We start from the raw sequence: 27124 nt of genomic DNA on the forward strand, positions 1-27124 counted from the left end.
CCTGCGGAGGCCCGGCCCGCGCGCCCCGCTCCCGGCGCGGCGACAGTCTGTAAAGCTCCAATGTGTGGGACCGCGCGCCTGTGCAGCCACAGCATCTGGGCCTGCATGTCCTCATCTCCTTCAGTCCCACTCCGCCCTGTCCAGTGCCCCTGTCCATCCCCTCCCCGTCCTTTCCCCAGGTTTCCACACTCAACAGACCCTGAGCAGCAAGGCCACGAAGGTAAGCAAGACAAATAAGCCCGCTGCCTGAGGGCTTCCCGGCCTAGGGGGTGACAGGCAAGTAGCGACGCTGTGCTTAAAATTTGAGTGGAACCGGGCGTCGTGGGGCACACCTGTAATTCCAGCACTCAGAAGGCAGAGGCAGAAGGATCGCCTAAGTTCCAGGCCAGCCTGGGCTACACAGTGACTTCATGCCCAGCCTAAACTACTCAGCGAGACCCTGTCTCAAAAAAAAAAAAAAAAAAAAAAAAAAAAAAAAAAAAAGCTAATCTGACAAAATCCTGAGAGGTAAAATGTGCAAGGGGTGGCACCTAGAGCATGGTGGCACTTGCCTGTAATCCTAGCTACTTGGGACGCTGAGGCAGGAAGATTGCTAATTCAAGGGCAGCCTGGGGAATTTAGGAGACCCTACCTCAAAAATTAAAAAATAAGTGCTGAAGGTGTAGCTCAGTGCTAAAGAATTTTCCAAGCATACCTGAGGTCCTGGCCTCAAGTCCCAGTACCCAAGGAGGATAATTGCAGAAAGAGTGGAGTGGGGCTAAGATGGAGATGTAGAAGTTGGCAGATCATCCGAGCATGGCCTTGTATGTAGGCATCTGCACGGTGAGGACCTGGGACTCCACGCACACTCCTGGGAGAAGACTGTGGCCCTCAGTTTGCAGTTTAGGATTGCTGTGGCCATCCTGCAGACTGGCTGGGAGGTATAGACTGTCTCCAAAAGCTCCCTGTGGCTTGCGGGCAGATGGGGCAAGTGACAGGCCTTGACCAGATGGCCAATGGGCAGTGGTGGAGAATGCAGTGTTGGGACACTTTGGTGCCTTTCCTGGGATGGCCCTGCTGGAGGAGGGTAGAATGTATTTTGAATTTGAGGACCCTGTGGCTTGCATGCAGTTTAGGGACCTGGGACAACAGGTGGCAAATAAAACGGGGCAGGGGAATCCAACAGAGGCCTTAGGACAGCACTCCCAAGTCAGGAGAGTGGGGCGTGTGCTGTGAACAGGCCCCAGGGGAAAAACCAGGAGTGTTTTTAGGAAGAGAAATGCTCTGGGGAGACTGAGGAATTGTGAAAATTTGCCTGTTGTGCATGGACTTCCAGGCGAGGTGAATGGGGCTGTGGCTTCCAGGAAAGAGCTTGATCAGTGGCTAGACTAGAACAGGATGGCTTGTCTGGCCAGCTCAGGTATTTATTTTTCATGGTGTGTGTGGCACAGTACTTGAGATCAAACTCAGTTCCTCAGGCTGGCCTTGAAGGGCAGTCCTGTTTCAGCCTCCCAAGTAGCTGGGCCTTGCAAAGTCATGTATTTATGGAGTTAAAAAATAAACAGCTAAGAGTGAATAACAAAAAACCCACTAACTTCTGAATCTCTCCTAAATCTACCTCCCTCAAGAGCTGGATGTGATGTCACACATCTTTAATCCCAGCATGTGGGAGGCTGAGGCAGAAAGATTATAAATTTGAAGTCAGTCTGGATTACATAGCAAGACCGTCTCAAATTTTTTTTTAAAAAAAGTAATTTACAGATGTTGTCTGTTGTTTCTGTATTTAAATAACATGGTATTTCCTGATTTCTTGACTGACATGTTGCTAACATATTACACACTGCTTCCTGTTTGAACCACCTGTGTCCCGAGAATTCTGAAGCTGGGAGTTTTTGGTTTTCCTATCAAGTGCACGGGATGTCAGCCTACAATACTGTCACTCTACTGTAGTCACGTTCTGAGATTACACTGCGTTTCAACAGCTTCTCACTTTCTCTGTGGTTTTTGTGAACCTCTTTTTATTTTTTGGCCCTGATTCATAACTGAATGGCTGTGCAGGCCACTGTATCCCTTGTTTCCACCGCTCCCAGGCACGGCTCTGGGCCAGGGACCTGCAGATCTCTTTTGCCAGATACTTGTTCCCAGCCAGTGGCTCTGAAGCAGTGGCCTCCCATTGAGTTGTCACCACGAGGGAAGGCTGGTTACCTGAGGGTCAAGAATCACATCGTCCACTTCCTCGGGCTCAGGTCCTCATGCAGCTTCTCCACAGTAGCTGGCACGGAGTCCCCTGGCAGCCAGCAGCAGTTCTTTCTTCTCCCACACTGTTTCTTTCCAAGTCTCCAGCATGACACTGATCTTATTGAATCTCTCTCTGGAAACTTCCTACAAACTTTAGTCCTCTTGCCTCCATCCGGGCCACCTGCTTTGTAGAAACTGCCATCCTGAGAACTCCCTCCTCTCTCCTGGATTGAATCTTTTTTAACTCCTTCATTTTAGTGAAGTACGTCCTTAGTTCATTCCTAAAGTGATGGTGTCTTATTTTCAAGAAAATCTGCTTACCATTCCTAGCTGTTCTAGTGTTCTTAACAGGAAGATTTCAGATTGCCTTGAGCCTATTCAGCTAAATCTACTTATTGTATCCTTGTTTCCCACTTCTAGAATTTCCACCCGAGAACCCAAATCTGTTAAAAGTCTCCATTTTTCCTTATTTTGTGAAAATATCAGTTATTGACTGCATTCCATTCTCAACTCCAAAGTCTGCATTACCATAGTTGTTGAACTTCTTGGATTCCTGCGGTTTAAGAGCTGTTTCTAGCATGGCTGGTAACTTTAGAGTGGATGCTGAGCATTGCAAACAGAAAGCCATACACTCTGAACGTCTTCCTCTAATGAAGCTGGCAGTGCCCTTTTGGCAAGCTGACTGCCAGAACCCTGATGAAGTCTAGCTTTGGGCTCAAGTCTGGTAGATCCCAGCTGTGGCTTTTTTTTTTTTTGGCGACAGGGTCTCCCTATGCAGTTCAGGATGGTTTTGAACTCACTTTGTAGCCCAGGCTGGCCTCAAACTATCAATGATCCTCCTGCCTCAGCCTCCTGAGTGCTGGAATTACAGGGGTGCGCCACCACACCCGGCTGTGGCCTGATTCTGATGTGTAATCCGCGTATCTCTATCAGCGCTGCCATGCCATGGTGACTTGACCTCCCAGCTAGTCCCACAGGGGCTGCAGTCTGCTCCACTGGCACCTCGAAGCTGCATCCTACCATGGGGATTACTGTGCCTTGCAGTAACCAGGGGAGGGACAAGTGCCCTTCTTCCTGCCTAGTTCCACCTCTGCAACTGCTCACTCGAGAAGCACCCCCAATGGTAAACTGCTGAACAATCCTCTAATCAAATGCAAGGGTAGGTAAGAACTGCCTTCTGTGCACTCTCCTCCGACAGGGATCACATGGCCAGGTCTGGCCTCCATGACTGTTCCACAGGTTTTGATGTTTGAGCTTTGTATGAGTGGTCTATGCCAGACTTGTCCAAAATGTTAACTTACTGGCAGTCTTTTTGTTTTATAGTTTTTTTTTCTGTCAGTCTCTTTGAATGTACCGGAAAGTATTTTTTTCCAAAATTTCTTCCATTTTTTTTTTAAATCTTGGGGTTTCTTGTTGCAGTTTTTCCTCAAACGCCTGGGTGTTCTTGGTGTGATTAAAGACTGAGGCCCCTAAAAGGTAGACCAGACTCCCACATAGCAGATTCAGCTGCCAGGCTGGCTCTGAGCTATCAGGGAAGTCACCCTGCAGGCTGAGACTGCTCCAAAACATCTTACTGTACCTGCCTCAGCTCTGGACACCCCAGGTGCCACAGAAGACTGATGTTCCTCCTCCTCTCACTCCTTGCTGGGTTGCAGCCTTGACCTATTCTCCAGGCCAAGGGCTTCCTTCTCAGTGGTGACCTCATCCATGTGTTCATTTGGGCCTCAGGCTATCTGAATACTGACTGAAATCTCAGTTGCTGATGGTTCCTCTTCTGCTTCTACTCAGCATTGTCAGGGCAAAGGCTAGGGTGTGGGCTGAACACCGTTAAGAGGGTTTTTCACCCCTCATCAAGCAGCGCACGTGTCCTGGGGAGCCTCAGCCCATGATGTTCAAACACTAGGTGCACCCAGAAACCACATGCCAAAGCAGTGTGATCAAGTTAAGCGACAACCTGAGATGTTACAAGCAGTGAGGAAGAAAAGGTGCCCACCGTCAACAGGAAATTAATTTTATTCTTAAATCCAAGGGGCCAGAACAAAGAAACTCCTACCCTCGGAGGGCAAACTGAGGTGGCCAGAAGGTTGGGGAGAGGATGACAGTGAGGGCTGGTTGGCAACGCGTCCAAACAGAGCAGTTGGGAAGACCTCTTCATTCAGGCGCCGCCTCCATGAGATACCCGTTCTCCGGAGCCATGTACCCGTCGCCGCCCTCAGACTCCATGTACATGTCGCGGCTGTCGTTGCCCAGACCTTCCAGCCCGTTGTCCTGGCCACCCCCACCCCCACCCCGGGCCTCATCCCTGCCCCGCTCACCACCCCGCTCCCCACGCTTGTGCTCTCGATCACGGTCCCGGTCCCGGTCCCGGCGTCGCTCTCGCTCACTCCGGTGACTCCGACGTCGCTCCCGGTCACGATCCCGGCCCTTCTCCTCTGGGCCATCAGGGCCATCAGGACCAAGCTCCCCAGGAGGCCCATCATCAGGAGGTGCATCACCAGGCTCAGAGGGCTCAGCCATGTCACCACCGCCACCTCCACGCAGCTCCTCCTTGCGTTCCCGCTCCCGCCGGGCCCGTTCTCGGCTCCGACTGCTTCGACGCTTCCGGTCTCGGTCCTTGTCCTTGCTCCGCTCCCTGGACCTACGACGCTCATCCTTGTCTCGACTCCGGGAGCGCCTCCGCCGGTCCCGAGAGCGGGAGCGTCGCCGTTCCCGCTCCTTGTCTCTCTCCCGGCTCCGCTCTCTACGCTCCCGCTCGCGGTCCCGGTCCCGGTCCCTGTGCGGAAGCGGGGAGGGGCCGGGCCTGGATGAGGTGGGCAGCGGTGTGTGGCAGGGATCCCCACGTCACCAGCCCGGTCCCAGGAAACTAGTTGCCCAATCTTACCTCTCATCATAGCGGGATGTATCATCACGGCCTGAATGCCGGATGTTCACATCGGCCCCACCTCTTCTGGTACCACCGAGGCCTCCTCCTATGGGCAGGGCAAGCGAACATGGGATCAGTGTGGCCAGGGCTGGGCACCAAAAGACTAGAAGGAGGGCCCTCGGAGAGCAGAGGGCAGGAAAACCACCACCTCTGCTGGTGGCCAGGGGGCTGACTCCAGCGTCCGTCACCTCTGCACTTCTGTCCAGGACAGCCATGTCCTATGGCCTGCAATGACCTTCACTGGGTGCTAGTTGGAAACACTTCTGGCAAGAACCTGCCTGACTCAGAGCACAGAGCTGTACCTGCTGGGTGCCGCACAGCCTCTCGGATCCCCTCCTCCTGCTCACCCTCACTGACCTTGAGGCTCCAAGGTGAAAACAGGGCCACTTGAGGTCCGCAACACTGTCTTCTGTCTCAAGTCCAAACACGTCACCTGAAGTCCCACTGCCTCACCAAAGGGGCGGAAGCGCCTAAAGAGCCACCACACCCAGCCATCTCCTGGACTCCCATGGCCCCTTGAAGTTAGCCATCAGCCCAGTGTCACTTCCTCAGAAGCCCTCCTGGCTGACCGCAGCCCCTCACTCCTCAGGGCCGTCAACACCTCTGATGAGTTTCAACGCTGCCATGTGAGGTGCTGACCAAGTCCATGTTACCAGACTGCAAAGCCAGTGCCTGGTGCTGCTCACTGTCCCCGGCACAGGTGAGGCACAGGCCTGGAGAGGCGTATCTGTCAGGTGGGTTACAACCCCAGGGCGCAGGTGCCACCTCCTCTTATGGGAAAGCATTCTCTCATTTGCCTCGGCAACTTGGCAAGCAAAGGGCAGGGCGGGGACCACCTCCTGTCTGGCTTCAAAGCCTGTCTCAGCAAGTGCTCGTCTATCACTTGAGTTCCACACAAGGAATAACCCAGGCAGATGTGGCGTATGCCTGTAAGCCAGCACTCAAGACTGAACCTAGGGCCTTCACACTATCTCCAGCCCTCCTGTTTGTTTCTGAGGCAGGGTCTCATTAAGTCACTAAATTGCCGGGCTGGACTTGATTATTATGATCCTCCCACTTTAGCCTCCCAGAATGCTGGGATTACAGCCATGAAACAGCAGGTCCAGCTGTTTTTCGTCTCTGTCTTCTTAAGACGAGGTCTTACCATGCAGTCCAGGCTGGCCCTGAACTTAGGGTCCCCCTGCCCTGGCCTCTCGAGTGCTGGGATCATACACCTGCACTACCACACTCAGTTCCACATGTTTCTGAGACTTGCCACCAAAATGACCTTCAATGAGATGGCGAATGACAGACACAGGCTGCCAATGTCTTGCTCTAGACTAGAAGCCTGGTGCACAACTGGAGACCCACTGGGTGCTTGCTGAGCCAATGAATGGATGACCAAATGAGTGAACACCACAGCAAAGGCCAAGCAGAGGAGCAGTGCTACCTACGAGTCCCGCCAAGTCTACTGGCCAATCTGGGTACCAGATGCAGCGAGCACATGACTCCCACTGTCCGAGATGAGGAAAGAGGGTGGAACTGGGGCATCTAACAGCCAGCAGGCAAGCACGCAAGCCAGGCCAGTATTTACCCCAGGGCGGTCCCCCAGAGAGGCCGGGCAGTGAAAAGATGAGCTAGAAATGGAGGGAGGCACGAGGAGCAGACAGAAGGCAGCAAGGGTGTGGAAGAGAGGGACAGCAAGGCCACGGGGTGCAGGACCCGGGCACTGAGCACACACAACTGCTCACCCAGCCGCCGGGGCCTCCAGCCCTTCACGGTCCGGCCCCTCTCTACATCCACGAGGACTCTCCTGCCATCAATCTTCTTGCCATCTGCATGTTTGTAAGCGGCTGCAACAGACGTGGGGAGGGGGAAGGGGAGGAGTCCCCACAAGGTCCTCTAGTCAAGACAGAGCCCCATGCTGCAGCATCCCCACCCACAGACCCCCATCATGGCACGAGCACTCACACAGGCACACGCACCCCCACCAGACAGCCAGGCACCTGACAGCCAGACCGACCCTCTCCCGACCCGGGGAGGGGCCTGCTCCATCTCAGCGCCTGCTTCCTCCTCAGCATCCGCATCTCAGCTGAGGGTCATGCCCGCCAAGGACCACTGCACCCCCAGGTGCCCCCCTCTCTCCCACCAGATGGAGCAGCCCCCTCCTGCTAGGCGGCCAAAGTCGCTGCAAAGAAACTGGAGGTTAACTTAACACTGGACTCCGCTGTGGGGGAGGGGGCTCCCCCACAACCCCAGGCATGCACCCTAAATCATGCTGGGGCAGGAGGCCCAATTGGGCCATTCCACACCCCAGTTAACACCAGTTTTCTTTTCTTGTATGGTTTTTAGGGGGAGGAGGCTGAGTGGGTAAACAGACATCAGAACAGAAAATAAACCAGAGGGAAGTGGGAGAAATCGCCAGGATACGGCAGGGAGCAGAAAGGCAGGTTATGTGCTCCCGGGGGCCTAGAAGGGCTCCCCAGCAGGGCAGCTGAAGGGAGGCTGGGGAGACGTGCGGTGCTACTGAAAATCCCTGCCTTACCTGAGACCACTGACCCTGCCACTACTCACCCTGCACATCTCTCCCCTCCACACCCCAGCTCAATATGTGCCACAGAGCCCCAGCCTGCGCCCACTAGGGAGGGGGAGAAGCAGAGGCGGGGCCGGGGAAAGGCCCATCACTGCTCTCAGGCAGAACACAGCACATGGCAGGCCCCATGGCCAGCCTACAATCCTGGGAGGCTATCGGGAAAGCCAAAACGTCCTGACCCCCTCCCCAGCCCTGGCCTAGGGGACTGTCCTCTATCAACCACAATACCCTGCCCCGCCCCAGCCCGTTCCCCCCCAATACAACCAGAGGAAGAGAAAAAGGTGCCATTTACCGATGCCAGCCTTGCGGGTGTCCAAACCGAGCGGGATGGGGGGGGCTCGGCAACTCCTGGGGGCCTGGCGAGGAGGCGGGCTTCCCGGGGGGGCGGGGACACGGGACGCTTACCTGGAGCCCCCAAGCTTACCTGAGTAGGCGCACAGACCCCACCCCTACCACCATGGGGTCGCTAAAGCTACAGGGAGGGGAACCTGGGAGTCCTGGGCACCCTAATATAGAGGAGCCACATCTCCTGTACCACCTGAAGACAGGCTGAGGAAGGAAGTGATGGACCCCACAGAGACTCAAGGAGGCGAAAGTACCATCGCTTCAGGGCCTGGAAAGCGTGGGGTCTATCTTGCTGGGATTTGCAAAGGTGGCTGGGAGGCCTTGGAACACCTGTCACCCTGCGCAGTTCCTGATACACTCACACTCACTAGGCATAGGCCTGCCCCTCTTGGTCAGGGAACGGCTTTCCCACCTCCCACCATACTGCAGCCCCAAGGCTGGCACACAGGGAAGGCACTCCGAGGTCTGGAGGCGCAGAGCTGTCCATGCTGAGGAGGGGCCACTTGGCCCCTGAACCCAGAGAAAGGTAATGGGAAAGGAATGGAAGGACCAGGGTCCAGCCGAGCAAAGAATTCTGCTCGGTTCAGCGTCCCAAACCCAGGAAAGGCCCAACCCGGGAAAAAACAGCAAAGAAAATGTGTCAATGTGTCCACCTAGGCCTCTCTCTCTCTTGCTTTCCCTTTCTTTCTTCTCCAGATAGTGGCAGGTTCTTAATAAAAACCTACTACACCTTCATCATTGGCAGCCTGCTTCTCTGTTCCTCCCATGGCCCCAAGTCCCTGTTCCATGCACTCTGGGGAGCTTCTGGAGACGGCTGGGCACCGAAGCCAGCTCTCCGAGAGACCTCACCCACAGTAAGGAAGACAGAAGAGGGTGCAACACCTAGAAACTAGCCTAAGATGCTCCAGGGTCACCATGGTAACAGCCCCATAGAAGGGATGAGGGGCAGGGACTGGAGCTGAAGGGTTCCACATGGAACCCTAGCCCTCGCAGCCCACCCTCTGTACTCCTGCACCTCGATGCTTACATCAGGAAGCCGGGAAAATGGGGGCGCCGAGTGGAGTCCGTCTGGAGAGGCAACTGCCTGTCCCGGCGAGGTCCACCCGCCCCTCATGGGATCAGCCAGACTACTGAGTGTGTGTGGACTGGGCAGGAAGGGCAACGGGCACCCAACTAAGGAAAGGGCTGTGGGTGCGGGGAGGCTGAGGGGCGACCAGGGTGGGAAGAGGGACGCCTCGCTGCTCCTGAGCTGCCTGGCTAAGCTGGACTGGTGTGCGGTGCTGAGTGATCTTACCCATGATACAAACCCTTATACCAACCATACACTGAGGTGTTGTAAGGGGAGCGTAAGCATCAGCTGCAAGCCAGCTGCGTGGTGGCTGCAGTGACAATAAGAACAGTCAATTAATACGGCGGCCCCTGGACACGCCGCAGCCCTGCCCGCCCCCACCCGCCCATCCCTGCCCCTGTGGGCGCCGCGCAGCCTCAAGGGGGCTCTGCAGCCGTGGGACAGGCACCGATCACGCCCGCTGGGCCTGCTGCCCCACAGCCCTGAGGAACAGGGTGGGGGCTGGGGTGTGGAGGCGGAGGGTCGGGGTGGCCCAGCCCCAGCTCTACTGGGGGGGAAGCAAGGGTAGGTTCAAAGGCCAGTCCTCATGCAGCCTGGCTGCCCCCAGGTAGGGGAACAATGGGGAGAGGCTCCCCAAAAACCCAACCCTTCCCTCCACCTCCAGCTAGCCCCAGTCCCCACCCAGTTCCCTCCTGGCCCCTGAGGTTCAACGTGTGGCACTTACCTCCCCAGGCTCACACACACACACGTTGTGGGGGATTTGGTTTTTGTTTTTTAAAAAACACATATATAAAAAAAAAAAGATATATCAGAAACAGAGGGAGAAGGAGAAGAGACATTGCTAATGTCAAGTGTGGCAGGGAGGGGGACAGACGGTGGGGGAGGGCGGGGCAGCAGAGAAGTGAGAAGGCAGCAGGAGGGAAGAGGCTGGAGATACTCACAATGCATGTCCCGCTCGTGCTCATACTCGATGAAGGCGTAGCCGCGGGGCTTTCCCGAGCGCTTGCTGTACACCATGTGTATCTGCAGAGAGGGGCCAGGTAAGCACATCGCCCTCGTGCCAGACCTTCAGACCTGCCCTCTGTTCTTCAAGCGCCCCAGGGACTCTCACTCTAGCTCTAATGATGAAAGCAAAGGACCCAGAACTAGAAGGGCACAAAGGGGATGCCTGGAGAAAAGATCACCTAAGCTAAGAACCAAAAAAACGAACAGGCGGAGAGCAAGACGTCAGCCTGCCAGGTGCCAACAGCAGTCACTCCAGAGCAGGCTGTGGGACGCACTTTGGTGAGGACAGGATGTATTCTGATGGTGAGGTTTTTGGGCAGATGAGGCTGCAAAGGTAGGCAGACACCAGGGCCAAATGTCCCCAATGAAAGGCTGAATGTGGACTCTGAGGCACTGAGAAGGATGCCCTGCTAAAGAGAGTCAATGTGGAGAAGCCACCTGGAGTTGGGGTTAAAATAGAGGAGTCCTGGGCTGGGGATTTAGCTCAGCGGCAAAGTGCCTGCCTGGTAAGCGCAAGGTTGTGAGTTCGGTTCCCAGTACCGGAGAAAAACCAAAATCGAAAAAAAAAAACAGAGGAGTCCTGAATGCACTGGGCAGGGAGCTCCAGAGCAAAAGAAAAGGCACTGCAGACACACCCCATGTGTGTAAGGCAGAAAGCTGGGGAGTGTGAGCACTACAAGAGGGGTCTTACTGCACGGATACCGGCGTGGGAAGGGCATCAGATGGTGGTGTGCAAGCCACCCAGGCAGTGCAAAGCCACGAGGCAAAGGACATGGGGGCCCAGATGGAGAATCTCTACCCTATACACTGGGGCCCACAGAAGGCCATGAGCAGAGGCGATGGGGTCCTCTCTGAATGTTAGACCCCTCTGGGACCATGTGGAGGACGGACTACAGGAAGAACAATGGTCTAGACAAAAGTCTTGGGATGGAGGGTGAGGATAAACCAGAAAAACATCTGGGAAACAACACAATCCGAGTTGGTCCCCAAACGATGGCTACTTGTCCATTCACACCACTACACTTTATGTCTGCCCTAAGCTCACCCTGTCCGGGGACTTGATTGCTACGACCCTGAAGCCTCCACAACTCAACTCAGATTCCAAACTAAGCAGAAGCAGCATCAGAGCAAACAAACAGGTGTGAGGCCCAAAACACCAGGGAACCCAGTCCTACAAGAGCCAGAGCCAGGAAGGTGACAGCAGAGCCCACTCACATCCAGCAGCAGGCTCAGCAATTTACGTGGCCCACTGAGGGCGTCCACCTTCCCAGAGAAAGGAATGAGGTTTGAAGTTCCTAAGTTGCCTGGGATATAGCTCAGCGGCACAACGCCCGCCTGGCAAGCACAAGGTCTGAGTTCAATTCCCAGTACCAAAACAAAAACAAAAAAATACAAAGCTCCTAAGTGACTTCCACTAAAGGAAGAAATATCAAGATATACAAAGCTTTGCTATAAAACAGGAACCAGCAGGCCCAGCATGGTAGTACACACCTATAATCTCAGCATCAGAGGCTGAGTCAGGAAGATCACTGTGAGTTCCAGGCCAGCTTGTGGTGAGTTTGAGGCCAGCCTAAACTATACAGCAAGACCCTGTCTCAAAATCACCAATAAATAAAAAAATAAAAATAAAACAGGAAACAGCAACAATTTTTAGTAAAGGGCCAGCAAGCAAACATTCCTAGCCTGGAGAGCCGTATCTGTCATAACCTAACTCTGCCTTCTAGCAATAGCAGCCAGATAATATGGAAATGTGCTTGCCTGTGTATCGACAAAAGTGCACTTACAAAGATCTCAGTGTGTAGTTTCCTGATACCTGCTCTCTTTTCAACTAAGAGTCATTCATTACTTCTCACTTTCCTTCTACTATTTAGGTTGTGTCAAAGGATAGAAATCCTGTAATAGCTGAATGTGATGGTACACACCTATAAGGCCAGCACTTGGGAGGCTGAGGAAGGAGGATTACCACAAGTTCAAGGCCAGCCTGAACTGCACAGTGAGACCCTGACTTAAAACAACTTTTTTTTAATTAAAAACAAAACAAAACAACTATGCAAGGGAGGTGCCACCCTCAGAACTAGGAGCCCAGGATTCTCTCCCTCCCAGGGGACTGCCCCCCATGCACTCCCCACTCCAATACTCCTATCTTGACCCACTTACTCTTTTAATAGGTCCATACACTTCAAACTCTCTCCGAAGCTTGGATTCTGTTGTGTCATAGTTCTACAAGGAGACAGTTTCAAAGTTAAAGGGAGAAGGAAGCTGTCCTGAAGCCTCTGAGCAGTCCCCAGACAAGCCCACTGCCTTGTGAGACCCAGGCACCGGCAGGTAGGGGTTCTGGGACTGGGAGCTGCAGACTCACCACTCTGGCCACAAAGAGAGTCTTGAAGGCATCGCCCTGAGCATTGGGATCATTGTGTGGGTCCCCTGTGCAGGAAGAAGACATTCCATACAGTTTCTGTAGCCAGAACTATCCAGACAAGTACTGACGAATGGGCAGAGGCCATGGAGACAAAGACAAAGCCGGGGGAGGCCTCCACTAGAGGAAAACAGCTGGTGACCTGATGACTCCAGGCATCTCTCTCTGGCTTCCCTGGAGAGATAGCCTCAAGTAGAGAGCTGAGCTCCCTCCCTCCATCCCTCAAGCAGGGGCACACTGCCACCCAACGGACACAGACTGTAACTACAGCCCAGGGAATCCTGAGACCAAGCAACCCAGGAGTGCTGGGGTTACATTACAACTGTGCACCCAGCAAAATAAAATAATTTTAGGCTTGGATGTGTAGCCCAGCATGTGTGAGACTCTGGTTTCTATCCTCAGAACTATCAAGAAAGGAAAAAAAAAAAAAAAAGAAAATTCCTGGCTGGTCATGGTGGAACACTCTGGGAGGCTGGGGCTGAGGCAGGCAAGAGGCTTATCAAGTTCAAGCACAGACTGGGTAAAGTGAGACCCTGACTCAAAATAAATAGTTAAAAAAAAAAAAAAAAGAGTCGGGAGTACAGCTCAGTGCAAAGAGCCAGGTCGAATCCCCAGTGCTAAAAAAGGGAAGAGAGACAGGTAGGCCCACAATCCTCCTGCCTCAGCCTAAATAGTTGGGATGACCAGTCTGGGGCCAAAGTTAAGGGATTAACTACCAGGGAACTGACAGAAACTTTTAAAGACAACTCCATGTTGGTGGGTACAGTATTATTCCCCTATGGCCCCAACCTCCTTGCTATACCATGTTCTTTTGTGTTGCACTTTTCTGTGCCCAAGTCTCTCAAACTGAACTGGCTCACTCGCATTCATGCAACAAGTATTTAAGCATCCCCTGCGTACTCATCCACTGTACGCTACAGGTGTTGTTGGTTTGGATCTCTACTCTCAGGGAGCTTACAGGCTAATGCAGGGGTTAAACAAGGTAAATGCAGAAATCATAAGTCACATCAGATGAGCTCACAGGGATGGGGACACTGCAGATTCTAAATGGGAAAAGCTGGGCAAGGCCACACTGAGCTGGCTACATCTGCAGATGCAAAGGTGTCAGCCTCAGTGGGCAATGCACACCCTGGCATCGCAGTGCTGATGTCACAGTTACTATGCGGTGAGTACTGTGGTGGGAGCAGGGAACTGAGGCCAAGGGACAACTGAGCTTGCTGAAGGGTGGCTGCAATGTACCCAGCAGACAAAAGGGTATAACTTCCCAAGCACACTGCACCAGGTCCTTATCATTCTCGCTTACCCAAGGGGCCCCAGAGTGTGACTAAAGGTAAAGCATGCGCCACCAAGTTAAATTAAAAAAAAAAAAAAAAAATCCTCAATAAAGATACCCATTTAAACTGAAAAAAAAAAAAAAAAAAAGGTACAGCATGCACCACCAAGTCAGCAGTACCCAATGACCTGAAGGAACACATTACCTTAGGTGGCAAAAAACCCTCAGGGGGCCACTGATCAATATACTGTATGCGTGCACACCATACCCCAAACTGCAATGCTACCCTTAAGAACTTCCTGGGAGCTGGGCATGATGGACGATAACTGCAGTCCCAGAATTCAGTAGGCTGAGGCAAGATTGCCTTGAGTTTGAGGTCAGCCTGGGCTACTAGGTGACTTCAAAGCTAATCCTAACTATATAGTAAGACCCTTTCTCAAGAAACCCAAAGAAGCCAGGCATGGTGGTGCACGCCTGTAATCCCAGCACTTGGGAGGCTGAGGCAGGAGGATCACTGCAAGTTTGAGGCCAGCCTGAACTGCACAGTGAGACCCTGTCTCAAAAAAAAGGAACTAAAAGAAAGGAAAAAAAAAAAAGAACTCTGTGGGCTGGGGATGGTGGTGCCTGTCTATAAATTCCCACCATCCAGGAGGCTGAGGCAAGAGGACTGCATGTTTGAGACTTGCCTGGGCAACTTAGAGACTCTGTCTCAAAGTGAAAAAATTAAAAAGGATAAGGATGTAACTCAGGGACAGAGTGCCCCAGCTTCATCTCCAGTACCACAAAACAAGCCTCCATTTTTTTAATCTTAAAAAAAGTACCACCCCCTACTGCACTTGGAAGCTGTGAGATGTCACTAACATGAAGTACATCAAGTACTCAGCAAGGGGGCAGGGTGCCCTTCAATGGGGCTGTCAATTGTTTTGAGGCACAGCAAGCTTGTACAGTTATGGCAAGAAGCTCTGGAAGCAGAGAACCCCTGCTGTACTTGATCCACCCTCTCCTATTCCTGTCTATTCTAGAGAAGATGAAAGAGCACTGAAGAAAGGATAATGAACTCCCACCAACCAGCTTCAATTATAAACATGTGGCCAAACTAGAGTCCCCGCTACCTTGCTCCATTCCCACTGGACTTTTTTAAAATCGAACCCCAGATGCATTACTCGGGCATGAACACAGATTTACAGAAGAAATCATAATACAGTGTCATTATTGTACCTTGAAGTGTTAACATTAATTTCTTAAGCTCATCTAAGATCCAGTATTCAAATTTCCTCAACTACAGCCATTCTGTAACAGCATTTTTATAAAAACTCATTTAGGGGCTGGGGATTTAGCTCAGTGGCACAGCGCCTGCCTGGCACAAGCACAAGGTCGTGAGTTCGATTCCCTGTACGGGGGCGGGGGGAACCCCCCCCCAAAAAAAACTCATTTAAATTGAGATCCAACCACTCCTGAGTATCATTCAGTTGATATGTCAATGTGTCATTTGGCCTTTTAATGCTTTTGCTTGTCATTTGTTAAGGAAACTGTTGGGTCTTTAAGTTTATCCTATTCAATTTCCCACACTTTCAATTGACGCAATTCTAGTCTGGGTAGGCAGGGAAGGGACTGGGCTTTAATGTGGAAGGCAAAAGGAAGGTGCTACAGAGATTAGCACAATACTTCATTCAGAAAGCCCAGCCATGAGACTGAGGCAGGAGGATCACCGAGAGTTCAAGGCCAGCCTGAGACCCCACCTCAAAAAAACAAAGCCTAGCAATGAACCTGGGCTTGAAAGACAGGTAAACTAGATAGACCATTACCGGGTCGTCCAGGGAAGGAGTGAGGAATGTGTATGGAGAAAGTTGTACTCATGGAAAGAAAAGCCAGGTTTGTGACATATAGAGAATAACAGGACAGGTCTTGGTGACAGGCAGGGGAAAAGTAAAATGAAGGTATTAAAGTAGAACTGGGGATGTAGTTCAGATACAGTGCTTGCCTATCACGTGTAAGGCCCTCAGCTCTATCCCCTGCACTGCAACAAACAAACAAACACACAAACTAGGATCAAGGCAGCATAAAGTCATGATATACACCTGGACAACCATGTACTGGAGAAGAAACTAGGTTGGTGGGAAGGAAAAAGTCCCAACAGTAATGTTAGCACCCAGAAGCTGAGGCAAGAGGACTGCCACGAGTTCAAGGCCAGCCTAGGCTACACAGTAAGTTCAAAGTCAGCCTGAACTACACAGTGAGGTCTTGACTCAAAAAAAACAAAACCCCAATAGTAGTTTGGACATTGAGTCTGAGATGCCTGAGGCTTCAAACAAAGGGCATCAAGACACCTACAGGGCCGGGGATATAGCTCAGCAGCACAAGTGCTTGCCTAGCAAGCACAAGGTCCTGAATTCAACTACTGATACCAAAAAAAAAGACAACTATAGCAAGCGTGCTCCCAGGGTTCTCAGCTCAGTGTCCATCATGCATTTGCATGAAGCACTCAGGAAATCAGCTGCTCCAGGGGAAAAACACACAGGGAAGTGATTCACCACAGCCTCACAGACATAGGAGCAAAACCAAATACCTCTTACCATTACGCCTTCACCCTAACAATAAAGGACCACAGGAGATTGCTATCTGGCCCTCTTGTGAGTTTGACGAATGGCTCCATACCTGGTCCCTATTCCATCCTCCTTACCTGGAAGGAACCAACTCACTGGCTCACATTTCCCTGCCTCAGCTGGGCTGTCGTCTCAAGTGCACTACAGGAGGGGCCAGGAGTCTCCCTTCTCACCTGTGTTTGCTCCATTCTCACCCACCTAAAAACCCAAAGCCAACGCAATGCATGGCAAGTGGGGGTGGCTGTTACAGGGAAAACAACCCCACTTCCTCCATCAGGGCTTGGAGGTGCACGGTCCTGGCGCACACCTGTAATCCCAGCACTCGGGAGGCTGAGGCAGGAAGATCGCTGCAAGTTCGAGACCAGTCTGAATACAAAATGAACTCAAGGCCAGCCTGAACTGCATAGCGAGACCCTGTCTACAAAAAAAAAAAAAGAAAAAAGGAAGAAAGAAGCTGAGGGAGAAGAGAGCTAGATGGAGGAAGAGGAGACTTACACATCTTTAGCTCTGTCTCCACTTCCTGCTGTCGCCGCTCAATCTTTTCTCGTCTCTATCAAGAAAAAAGGGAGGTAGAAAAGTGAGTGCAAACAGAAGGGCCTTAACAGCAAGGGCCATCCAGAGAACAAGAACGAGGCTCAAAAGACACAGGGTCAGGAGGCAAGCACGATATACCTTCCGCTCCATGCGCTCCTCCCGGGTTTCAGCACGAGTTGGAGGAGGGGCATCTCGAGGGTCCTAGGAACAAGAAGAGAGATGACAAGGAGGGACTGGGGGACACCTCTCAAGGAAAAAAGAATCTCATGACCTCCCCATCACACACCCATCTACACAAACACCAACAGTCTCTAGGCCTCAGTGGAAGTAGGAGTGGCACAGACTAAAGCATGGCCCATAGTCCAGAGCTGCCCACAAACAGCTGCAGGTCTGTGACAAGTACAGAAACCAGAAGTATTCAAAAATTTCTACAGCAATTAGACTGAATAAAATGTTATGTCCATTGACTCTAATAAAAATTTCATCTTATTGTGAAGATCTTAAAAAAAAAAAAAAACAGGCACAGTGGGGCACACCCGTATCCAGCACTCAGGAAGCTGAGGCAGGAAGATCACCATGAATTCAAAGCCAATCTGGGCTACATAGGGAGTTCAAGGCCAGCTGAACTACACAAGACCCTGTCTCAAAAAAATAATACTCAAAAAAAAAAGTTCTACAGTATTTAATAAAAGCAGCCATCTACTATGAACTGCACCTTCACCACAATCTGAGAAATGCCAGCGTAGGTGACAGAACTTAATGACATAGTACCAAAGGTCTTTGTCTCTCATATTTAGAGAATGCAGTGCTTCTCACAGCCCCAGGGATAGTTCACAAAAAACAAAGTGCCAGTGGGCATGATGAGAACCCTTTCCTGTGAATGCCATGGAGACCAGGCTGAACCAACAGGAGCTGATTGCACAGGGCTTTGAAGCATACAACTGGACACACTCTGCAGGCCAGGAGAGGTCTGAAAGGTCCCACCCACCACACAGTAAATAGTAACTGGCTCATGACCTACAACACCATCAGAGGTGTCACTAGCCCGTACCCATTAAACCCATTTAAGTGGCTAATAACATTTTTTCAAGTGCAGGTTCACCAAAGGTGGCAAATCAGAGTAAAGAGCCACTGTTCAGTTAACTACTACATTCCACTCCAACTCTTTTACCTCCAGCTGCCTTCCTACCCAATGCTAAACGGTTCCTTCTGACTTCTGGCTGTGGGCATTTCTCAGGCATGCACTGATGGTGGACACGGTTACACCTATTTTTTGAATGAAAGAACTCAGATCTGAGGAGTCTAGCTTGTTTACTCATGTGTAACCTGCAGGTACAGCTGAAATCCCCAAGCCTACAGCTTTAAGCACTCCAGGACAGGGTGAAAAGCCTTTAGGAATATCATCCCACGAATGATATAAAAATGGAGCCAGGGAAGGAGAGGGGCTTGGAGAAAAAAGAAAAATTAAGATATATTACACACAAATACAAATTCTCTATGATGAATATGATCTTTATGTGTATCTAAAATGTATCAATAAAATTAATTTTTAAAAAATGGAGCCAGGCATGGGGCACATACCTGTAGTCCCAGCACTCTGGGAGGTTGAGAAAGGAGTATCACAAGTTTGAGCCCAGCCTGGGCAACTTAGCAAGATCCTGTCTCAAAATAAAAAATAAAAACAGAAAGGGCTAGGGATGTAGCTCAGTGTGTGAAGGATCTGGGTTCAATCCTGAGTACAAAGAAAAAAAAAGAGGCACAACACTTACTGAAGGTCAAACAAATGCCAAATGGTACAGGCTAAGGACTACCTGATTGACTCCAAAGCGCCTGTCCTCAGTCACTACTTACTGGATTTTCACAAAAAACTCTCCACAGATGTAATCAACCCCATTTAAGACAGGAAACTGAGGGTCCAAAAAAATAAGTCACCTGTCTAAATCACAGCTAGACAGGGCCAGAAGACGCACTGACCAATATAGTCCCGTTTCTAGAACCAAACCTCTCCTTGTCTACTCAGTTAACTCACCTCAAACTCTCGGATGTATGGCGCAATGCCACAGTAAGGTTGATTGTGGTGCTTTTCATGTGGCAGTTTCTCCAGGGGTGGCAAGTACGGGATAGGGTCACGGGGGGCAAAGAGAGCTAGAAGGTTGGGCGGCAGGAACTGGGTCATCTTGCCAAATCTAAGAGCAGAAGCCAGAAAACCTTATGTTAGAATGGATTAGCAGCGATGGCTTCCTGTTACTTTTTTTGACCATCAAAAAAGGAAATTTAGTACGATGTCTCAGTACTAACAAGCTCTGTAACGGTCTACGTTAGGGGACAAGAGATAAAGCTGAATGAAAAAGCAAACAAGCTCTCAGCAGCAGCAGGAAACAAAGACTTTAAAGGGGTTTCTGAGTAGTGAAGTGTCAAGAGTCCCGAGCCAGAATACACGGGGCTGAGAGGCTGCGCGAAGTCCTGGTGGGACTCAATGAGCCCCAGGACACAAGCCCAGAGCAGACGCGGCTGGGAGCTCCGCACCTTGGAGAACAAATTATCCCCGGGGTCGAAAGGGCTGTGGGCGGGAAGGGTGCGAGCAGGAGGCGTCAGGAAGAGCGAAACCCCAAGCCAGGGGCTTGTGGGTAATAGACTGAGCTCCCAAATGCGAAGGATTCTGGGTAAGGGTCTAGAACGCCACAGAAAGAAAAAGGCAACACCGCAAGGGCCTATGGGTAGCGGCCCACGGGTCGAGGGAGTGGACACGAGGGGAGAGGACTCGAGTGCCCGGTGGACCCTAGGCGAGGAAAACAGAAAGGTGGTTGAAGCGGAGGCGCGGGAAGGGACCCGGCCGCAGGGAAGTCGACTGGGGCCCATCGCAGGGCCTTGTGGGTAGCGGCCCTGTACCCCTTAAGGCCACTCGGTCATACCCGCCGCGCGGCGCCCTCTTCGGCCTGGCGTTGGTCCTGGGGCTCGCGGCAGTTGCGGCGGCCCCTCAGCAACAAGGACTCCTTCTTCGGCTCCGACTCCCGCGGCGTCCGCGTTGGTTTTCCTCAGTCAGCCGCCCAGCGCGCGCACAAGGCCGCCGCTCACCAACCCGCGCGGCCTCCGCTCGCGACGGGAATAGGGGGTGGGGCCCAACCTGAAATCCCTCCGCCGCTCGCACTGCGCAGGCGCCGCGCGAGCCAAGCGCACCTACACAGTTAGTCCTGAAGCAGGGATAGCGCATGCGCAAGATCGCACCCGTCGTCTTTCGGACTGCTCAAATATTTGGCTGGCTGGCTGGCTGGCAGGACCACTATGCATGCACTTCCCGCCTCAAGCGCTGCCTCTACCTCATAATGCAAGCTCCAACTACCTGTGCCTTGGAGTCGCTTCCCGATGCTCCACCCCCTTTTCCCTACCACTTCCCGAATCTTTTGCGCATGCGTTTTGTGAGAGTCTGTGTTGTAACCCTCCGCTGCCTGGTAAAGAGTCCCTACGTGAATAGTGTGATTGCATTGACGTCTAATCTTTTCAGTCGATAACTCATCATCGAACCCCTTTTGTGTGCTAGTTTCTGAGCTCTGGGACACAACACGTGATAAATCAGTCTTTTCCTTCTTAGGGCTTACACCATACTGGAAGAGACAATAAAGACATTTAAATGAATCTATGTAATTTTTTTTTTTTTTGGTATGGGAATCGAACTCAGGACCTTGCACTTGCCAGGCAGGCGTTTGTGCCACTGAGCTACATCCCCGAATCTATGTAATTTTAAACAGTGGCCAACACAATGAAGACTAATAAAGCAAGGGTTAAGAAGATGGAAAGTGGGATTACAGGTGTATGACACCACACTCAGCGCAGTCATTTTCATTAAATTTTATTTTGAAATAATTGTAGATTCCTGGAAGAGCTGTAAAATAGTAAAGATAGTTTACACACATACATGCACTCATGCAGGGCAAATAGGTTAAAATGTTTCAACGCACTGACTGCTTTTATGTTACCATTTGGTGTTTCTCTCTCTTTTTTTTTTTTTTTTTTTTTTTTTTTTTTTTTTTGAGATAGGGTCTTGCTATGCAGTTCAGGCTGGCCTTGAGCTCACTTTGTATAATTCTGGAAACAAGCTGTTACTGAAACAGATGTGTGATAGATGTTACACACCCTTTTCCTGAGTCACTTTCAGCCAATGACCTTCAAATATACATACACACAGGGTTGCTTCCTAGATTCTTTGACCGAAGATTTTTAAACAATATATAGTTCTTCAGTCACTGACCTTGAAGTGACTCCTACATACTAATGCCAGTATTTCAGTTGCTTTTATATTTGTTTTGCTTAAAATTATTAATCACATCAATTCATGCATTCATTTTGGAATCAAATATCATAAAAATTTATTGAATTATTGATTCATCAAGAACAAGCATAAGCTGGGCATGGTGGTACACACCTGTAATCCCAGCACTTGGGAGGCTAAGGCAGGAGGATCATTGTGAGTTCAAGGTTAGCCTGACGCCTGAAGTGCATAGAGAAACCCTGTCTCAAAAAGACAAAAAAAAAAAAAGAATAAGCATGCCTCTAGCTTGAAGTATTTTCATACTACCAGTTCACTGTCAATTTAGGGTAGCATGTGCTGTAGTAATTGTGTTTTTTGTTTGTATGCAGTTCAGGCTGGCCTTGAACTTACATCAATCCACCCACCTGGCAAGTGCAAGGTCCTGAGTTCAACTCCCAGTACCAAAAAAAAAAAAAAAAGAGAGAGAGAGAGAAAGACATCTAACACAATGTGGGTCCTGAAATTGAATTCTGAACCAAAACTCAATTTAGAACTTTAGTGACTGGGTTTAGTGGCACATGGCCATACTCCCAGCTATTTGGGAGGCAGAGCAAGAATATCACCAGTTCAAACCCAACCTGGGAAATTTAGCAAAATTCAGTCAAAAGAACGGGGAAGGATGAGGATGTAGCATGTACAAGGGCCTGGATTCAACCCCCAGTATAACAAAAGAAAGAGGGGGCTGGGGATTTAGCTCAGCGGCAAAGCGCCTGCCTGGCAAGCGCAAGGTCGTGAGTTCGGTTCCCGGTACCGGAGAAAAACCAAAAAAAAAAAACCAAAAACAAAAAAAACCAACAAAAGAAAGAGGCCAGGAATGGTGGCACACATCTGTAATCCCAGCACTTGGGAAGCTGAGGTAGGAGGATCAACATGAGTTCGAGGCCAGCCTGGGCTACAAAGTAAGTTCAAGGCCAGCCTGAATTGCACACTGAAACCCTGTCTCAGATTTTAAAAAAAAGAAAAGAAAAGAAAAGAAAGAAAGAGAAATCAGTGGCAAATGTGAAATTCAACTAAGGTTTGTAGTTCATTTGGTTAATAGCATTATACCCATGTCAATTTTCTGGCTTAAATCACTACACTGTGGTTGAAGTTGGTGGTGCCTGGGTAAAGGACATATGATGGTTCTGCACTATTTTTCTGACTCTTCTGTGAGTCTGAAACAGTTTAAACAAAATAACATGTTTAAACTGGATGTACTAGGGGTCAGGGATATAGCTCAGTGGGTTAAACGCCTGCCTGGCAAGCACAAAGTCCTGAGTTAGATTCCTGGTACCAATAAATAAATAAATAAATAAGCAAACAAACAAACTGTATGTACTAGTGCATATCTGTAATCCCAGCACTCAGGAAGCTGAGGCAGGAGAATGATCACTCATCTGTAATCCCAGCACTCAGGAAGCTGAGGCAGGAGAATGATCACTCATCTGTAATCCCAGCACTCAGGAGGCTGAGGCAGGAGAATGACCACTAATTCAAGGCCAGCCTAAACCACATAGCAAGACCCTGTCTTCCCCTAATAATACTAACTCTGAGTCCTAGATTTGTAGACTGAGCAACTGAGTTCGTAGTGGAGCCATTGGTTTGAAAGAGGAAGACTTGGAAAAGAACGGCCTTGGGTATTGCAAGGTGTTCCAGATGTAGACAGGTCAGATGTGCTTGCAAGGTTCCCAGGCAAGCATGGAGTTAAGCTTTGGAGTACTGAAATCTAGTGGAGGCAGAAGAGCTAGAAAGCTAAATTTGGGAGTCACTAGGGTACATATGGTACCTGAAGCCAAGCTGCTGAATGAAGTCACCTAAGCAACGAACAAGGACGAAGGGAGGGGCCTGTGAATGGAGCCCCAAGGGCATCTGACATTTAGGGCTCAGATAAAGCAGGAAAAACACGCAAAGGTTAATGCGGGTAAATTGTAGGGAAAAAAAGCAGGAGTTAGCAGTTAAGAAAGACAAGAATTGAAAGAGGTGGCATACGTTTGTAATCCCAGCTATTCAGGAGGCTGACGCAGGAGGATTACAAATTCAAGGCAACTTAGTGAGACCCTGTCTTTTTTTTTTTTTGTCTTTTTGAGACAGGGTCTGGCTATGGAGTTCAGTGGCCTTGAGCTCACTTTGTAGCCCAGGCTAGTCTCGAACTTGCAACAGTCCTCATACCTCAGCCTCCTGAGTACTGGGATTACAAGTGTGCGCCACCATGCCCAGCAAGATCCTGTTTTAAAATAAAATAGAAAAAAGGGCTGGTGCTATAGCTCAATGACAGAGTGCTTGCCTAGTATGTGGGAAGCCCTGTTCTATGCTCAGCACTACACACTGCCACACAAATTGTACAAATGCAAATAAGGGGCCATCTACAAAATTCCTGACCAGCATTCTTCAGAAGTGTTCATGCCATAAAAGTAAAATAAAACACTAAGAATCAGTAACAAATTGCAGAAGAGTCAGGAGACACGGCAACTAACTACAACATGGTATCCTGGGCTCGATTCTGGGATGGGGAAAGTGCATGATTGGGAAAGCAGAAAATCAGAAAGGAATCTGCCATTCAGTGAACAGGATTATACCAAAGGCAACTGCTTGGCTATAATACGTATGCCACAGCAGCAGTGTATGATGCTAATGTTAAAGGGAACGGGATGAAGGGTATTTGAGAACTGTCTTTTGGATTCACTCTGCACTCTTTCTTTTTTTCTTTCTTTCTTCTTTCTTTCTTTTTCTTCTTTTCTTTTTTGAAACAGGGTCTCACTTTGCAGTTCAGGCTGGAATTGAGCTTACTTTGTAGCCCAGGCTGATCTCGAACTTGCTACAATCCTCCTGCCTCTGCCTCCCCAGTGCTGGGATTACAGGCGTGCAACCACCACACCTGCCTTTTTTTTTTTTTTTTTTGTCTTTTTTGTGCACTCTGTTTCTTTTGAGACAGGGTCTCACTGTGCAGTTTAGGATGGTCTTGAATTCACTATGTAGCCTAGGCTGGCCTCAAACTCATGACAGTGCTCCTGTCTCAGCCTCCTGAGTGCTGGGATTACAGGTGAGTGCTGGGATTACAGGTGGAGCCACCACTCCTGGCTCCACTCTGGACACAGCCTGGTGGTGACAGCCTCTCTCTGCTCCCAAGGCATCAGCCAGGGCAGCCGAAGGATTCCGAGAACCTGCTTCTAGGATGGTATTTGCTGTGGATGGTGAGTTCCACCAGGGCTGGGGCTCAGCAGCTTAGGGGCCTCCCCACCAGGCCTAGACAATTGACACAAGAAAAAGAGTGGATGGAAAGCTGTATCATCTTTGATGACCCAACCTCAGAAACACCAAGGTACAACCAGCCAGTGTGGTTCTGCACACCTGTAAACCCAACACTCTGAGAGCCTGCGGCAGGAAGATCGCAAGTCCAAGGGCAACTCAGCAGACTTAGCAAGAGCCTGTCTCAAAAAACAAAAATAAAAAGCAGTGGAGACAGGGCTCAGTGTGAAGGCCCTGGGCCCAATTCCCAGTACCAGGAAAAACTCCCATGGTGTTCTTTCCGCAGCGGGACCGTACTTTTTTTTTTTCTTTTTTCTTTTTGAGGCAGGGCCTCGCTATGCACTTCAGACTGGCCTTGAGCTCACTTTGTAGCCCATGCTGGTCTTGAACTCATGACGATCCTCCTGCCTCAGCCTCCTGAGTGCTGGGATTACAGGCATGCGCCACCTGGCCCGGCTGGGACTGTACTTATATAGCATGTGCCACGCCCTGAACTCAATCCCCAGCAAGGGAAAAAAAAAAAAAGGATGGGAACAGGGGTCCATGTGCAGCATGAGCTTTAGACAGGATTGGGTGCACTCAGGGCAGTACAGCCACAGACAGCGCAAGCTCTGAAGAACTTGAAGTGTTAGCCAGGCATAGTGGCACACACCTGTCATGCCAGCACTCAGGAGGATCACGAGTTTCAAGGCCAGCCTGAAACCCACAAACAAAAAACCCACAAACAAAAAACAGTAAAATTTGAAGTGCTGAAGTATGTGGGAGAGAGGGATGACTGTCTGGAGGCAGCACGGAGGAGGCAGGAGGATCTAAGGAAGGGGCCTGCCAGGTCTTCTGTGAGGAGCAGGGATCGGGTAGAGGACAAAGGTGAAGAAGAGGGAATAACAGGAGATGCTGTGCTCGATGCTGTTGATAGCCGTGACTTCTTGTGCCTCCAAAGTGTGAGGGCTGCAAAGGATGGGGAACTGGGTAGAGGAAGGGTGTACACAGCTGAGAGGAAATCCAGGAGCCGTTGGATGAGAAGCCACTTAGAGCCACCCTGGCTCATGGAAAAGACCTGGGCCCTGGAAGAGGCAGTCTTGATGTAGGGAAGATTCAGCCCGTGACACAAGAGCTATCAACCCACATAAGGGGGCAGAGAACGAGAAAAAGAGGAGACAGGAATAAAGGACTGGGGTCAGGGAGATCTGAGAGGGGAGAGCAAAGACAGGAGGAACAAAGACTATGAAAACCCCAGCATGGTGCACCTGTAGTTCCAGTTACTCTGGAGGCTGAGGCAGGAAAACTGCTTGTGCCTCGGAGTTCAAGGCCAGCCTGGGCAGCATAGCACGATCCGATCTCAAAACAAACACACAAACACAACAACAATCCAAAAAGAAGAATCATACGGACGCAGAACCAGAAGCCAGACATCTAGAGAAAAGGCACAGGGGCCGGGGATATGGCTCACTGGCTTAAGCGCTTGCCTGGCACACCTGAGGTCATGAGTTCGATTCCCGGTACCGAGAAAAAAAAAAAAAGAGAGAAGGCACAGCACCCGCAAAGAAATAAAGCCGGGCCTCAGGTGCCCCTCCCCATGCCCCCAGCAGAGGGCACCCGGGATCCCTTTCCCTAGACCAGGGGGAGGACCAATACCCATCACTACCCCCAGCCCATCCGAGGGGGTTATTTTTACACAGTGTCACCGGACACCCAAGCTGGAAGGCCTTCTTGTGTCTGCCCTTCGGCTCCTGAGAGTGACCCCGAAACATCTTCGCCTACCACCCCTGCCGGTTCCTGGCAGGCCCCGCCTCCTCTTGCTCTGTTCGAGTCTCAGCTCAGGCCCTGCTGGATCCCATCACGTCTTGCGGAGAATCCAAGCAGAGCCCCCTGGGCCGCGACAGGAAGCACATGTTCAGCGGTTTGCAGCTGCCAAAGGGAGCCCAGGACGGGGTGGCCACCAGGAAGGTGGCGGAGTCCACTACGGGTGATGGACCAGGACTCAGGGAAATGACCCCGAGGTTTCCAGTGACACCTGCTGTCATTCAGGCACAGAAAAAGCCAATAGAGAAAGGGGCCTCCCAGACACCCAGGGACAGGGACGCGGAGGGCTGAGAGATAGTGGGCAAGAGGAACCCCAGAGATACAGCAGACACAAGAGCTGGGGGTGGTGGCGGCTCGCGCCTGTGATCCCTGAACTCAGGAGGCTGAGGCAGGATAACAGTGAGTTCCAGGCCAACCTGAACTACAAAGTATATTCAACGCCAGCCTGAACTACATAGCGAGGCCGTCTCGATGATAATAAGGATGGTGGTGGTGATAACAGAGACACAAAGGGGGACAAGAGACAAAGACAGACCTCTGGACAACAAGAATAAAATAAAGACCGAGATCCACGAAGACAGTGATGCCTAGACACAGCGGCCCCCGGCACAACAGACCTCAGAGAAAACTGCCCCAGCGAAGCTCAGCGACCCATTCCCACCACAGACCCAAAGCCATAGCCCAGAGACGACAGAGGCGGGGAATGTGAGCCCACGAGGGGCCACGAGGGAGCCGCCCCGACCCCGAGGGCCAGATCAGCCCAGGCAGAGGGCGCCACCCCCGCCGCCTGCCCGCCCGCCGGGTCACGGCCCCCTCCCCCGCGCCCTCTGCGC

General features: G+C 50.9%; 1 protein-coding gene across 2 annotated transcripts; it reads right to left on the reverse strand.

Moving 5' to 3' along the window:
- Nucleotides 1-4212: 4212 nt before the first annotated feature.
- Nucleotides 4213-20111, reverse strand: Snrnp70 (small nuclear ribonucleoprotein 70kDa (U1)). 2 transcript variants are annotated; one of them, XM_005412911.2, is made up of 10 exons: nt 19870-20111; nt 18987-19143; nt 17096-17158; nt 16919-16973; nt 12491-12555; nt 12289-12351; nt 10068-10149; nt 6871-6972; nt 5099-5186; nt 4213-4990 (listed from the first exon to the last, which is right to left on the reverse strand). In XM_005412911.2, the coding sequence occupies exons 2-10, from the start codon at nt 19131-19133 to the stop codon at nt 4369-4371; spliced, it is 1287 nt and encodes a 428-aa protein (XP_005412968.1). In that variant the 5' UTR covers nt 19134-19143; nt 19870-20111; the 3' UTR covers nt 4213-4368. The 2 variants fall into 2 exon arrangements, with proteins under 2 accessions (XP_005412968.1, XP_005412965.1); XM_005412908.2 differs by having other exon boundaries at nt 4213-5017; nt 19870-20109.
- Nucleotides 20112-27124: the final 7013 nt, after the last annotated feature.

The sequence above is a fragment of the Chinchilla lanigera genome, unplaced genomic scaffold (assembly GCF_000276665.1).
Source record: "Chinchilla lanigera isolate Chin_1 unplaced genomic scaffold, ChiLan1.0 scaffold00158, whole genome shotgun sequence".
Classification (NCBI taxonomy): domain Eukaryota; kingdom Metazoa; phylum Chordata; class Mammalia; order Rodentia; family Chinchillidae; genus Chinchilla; species Chinchilla lanigera.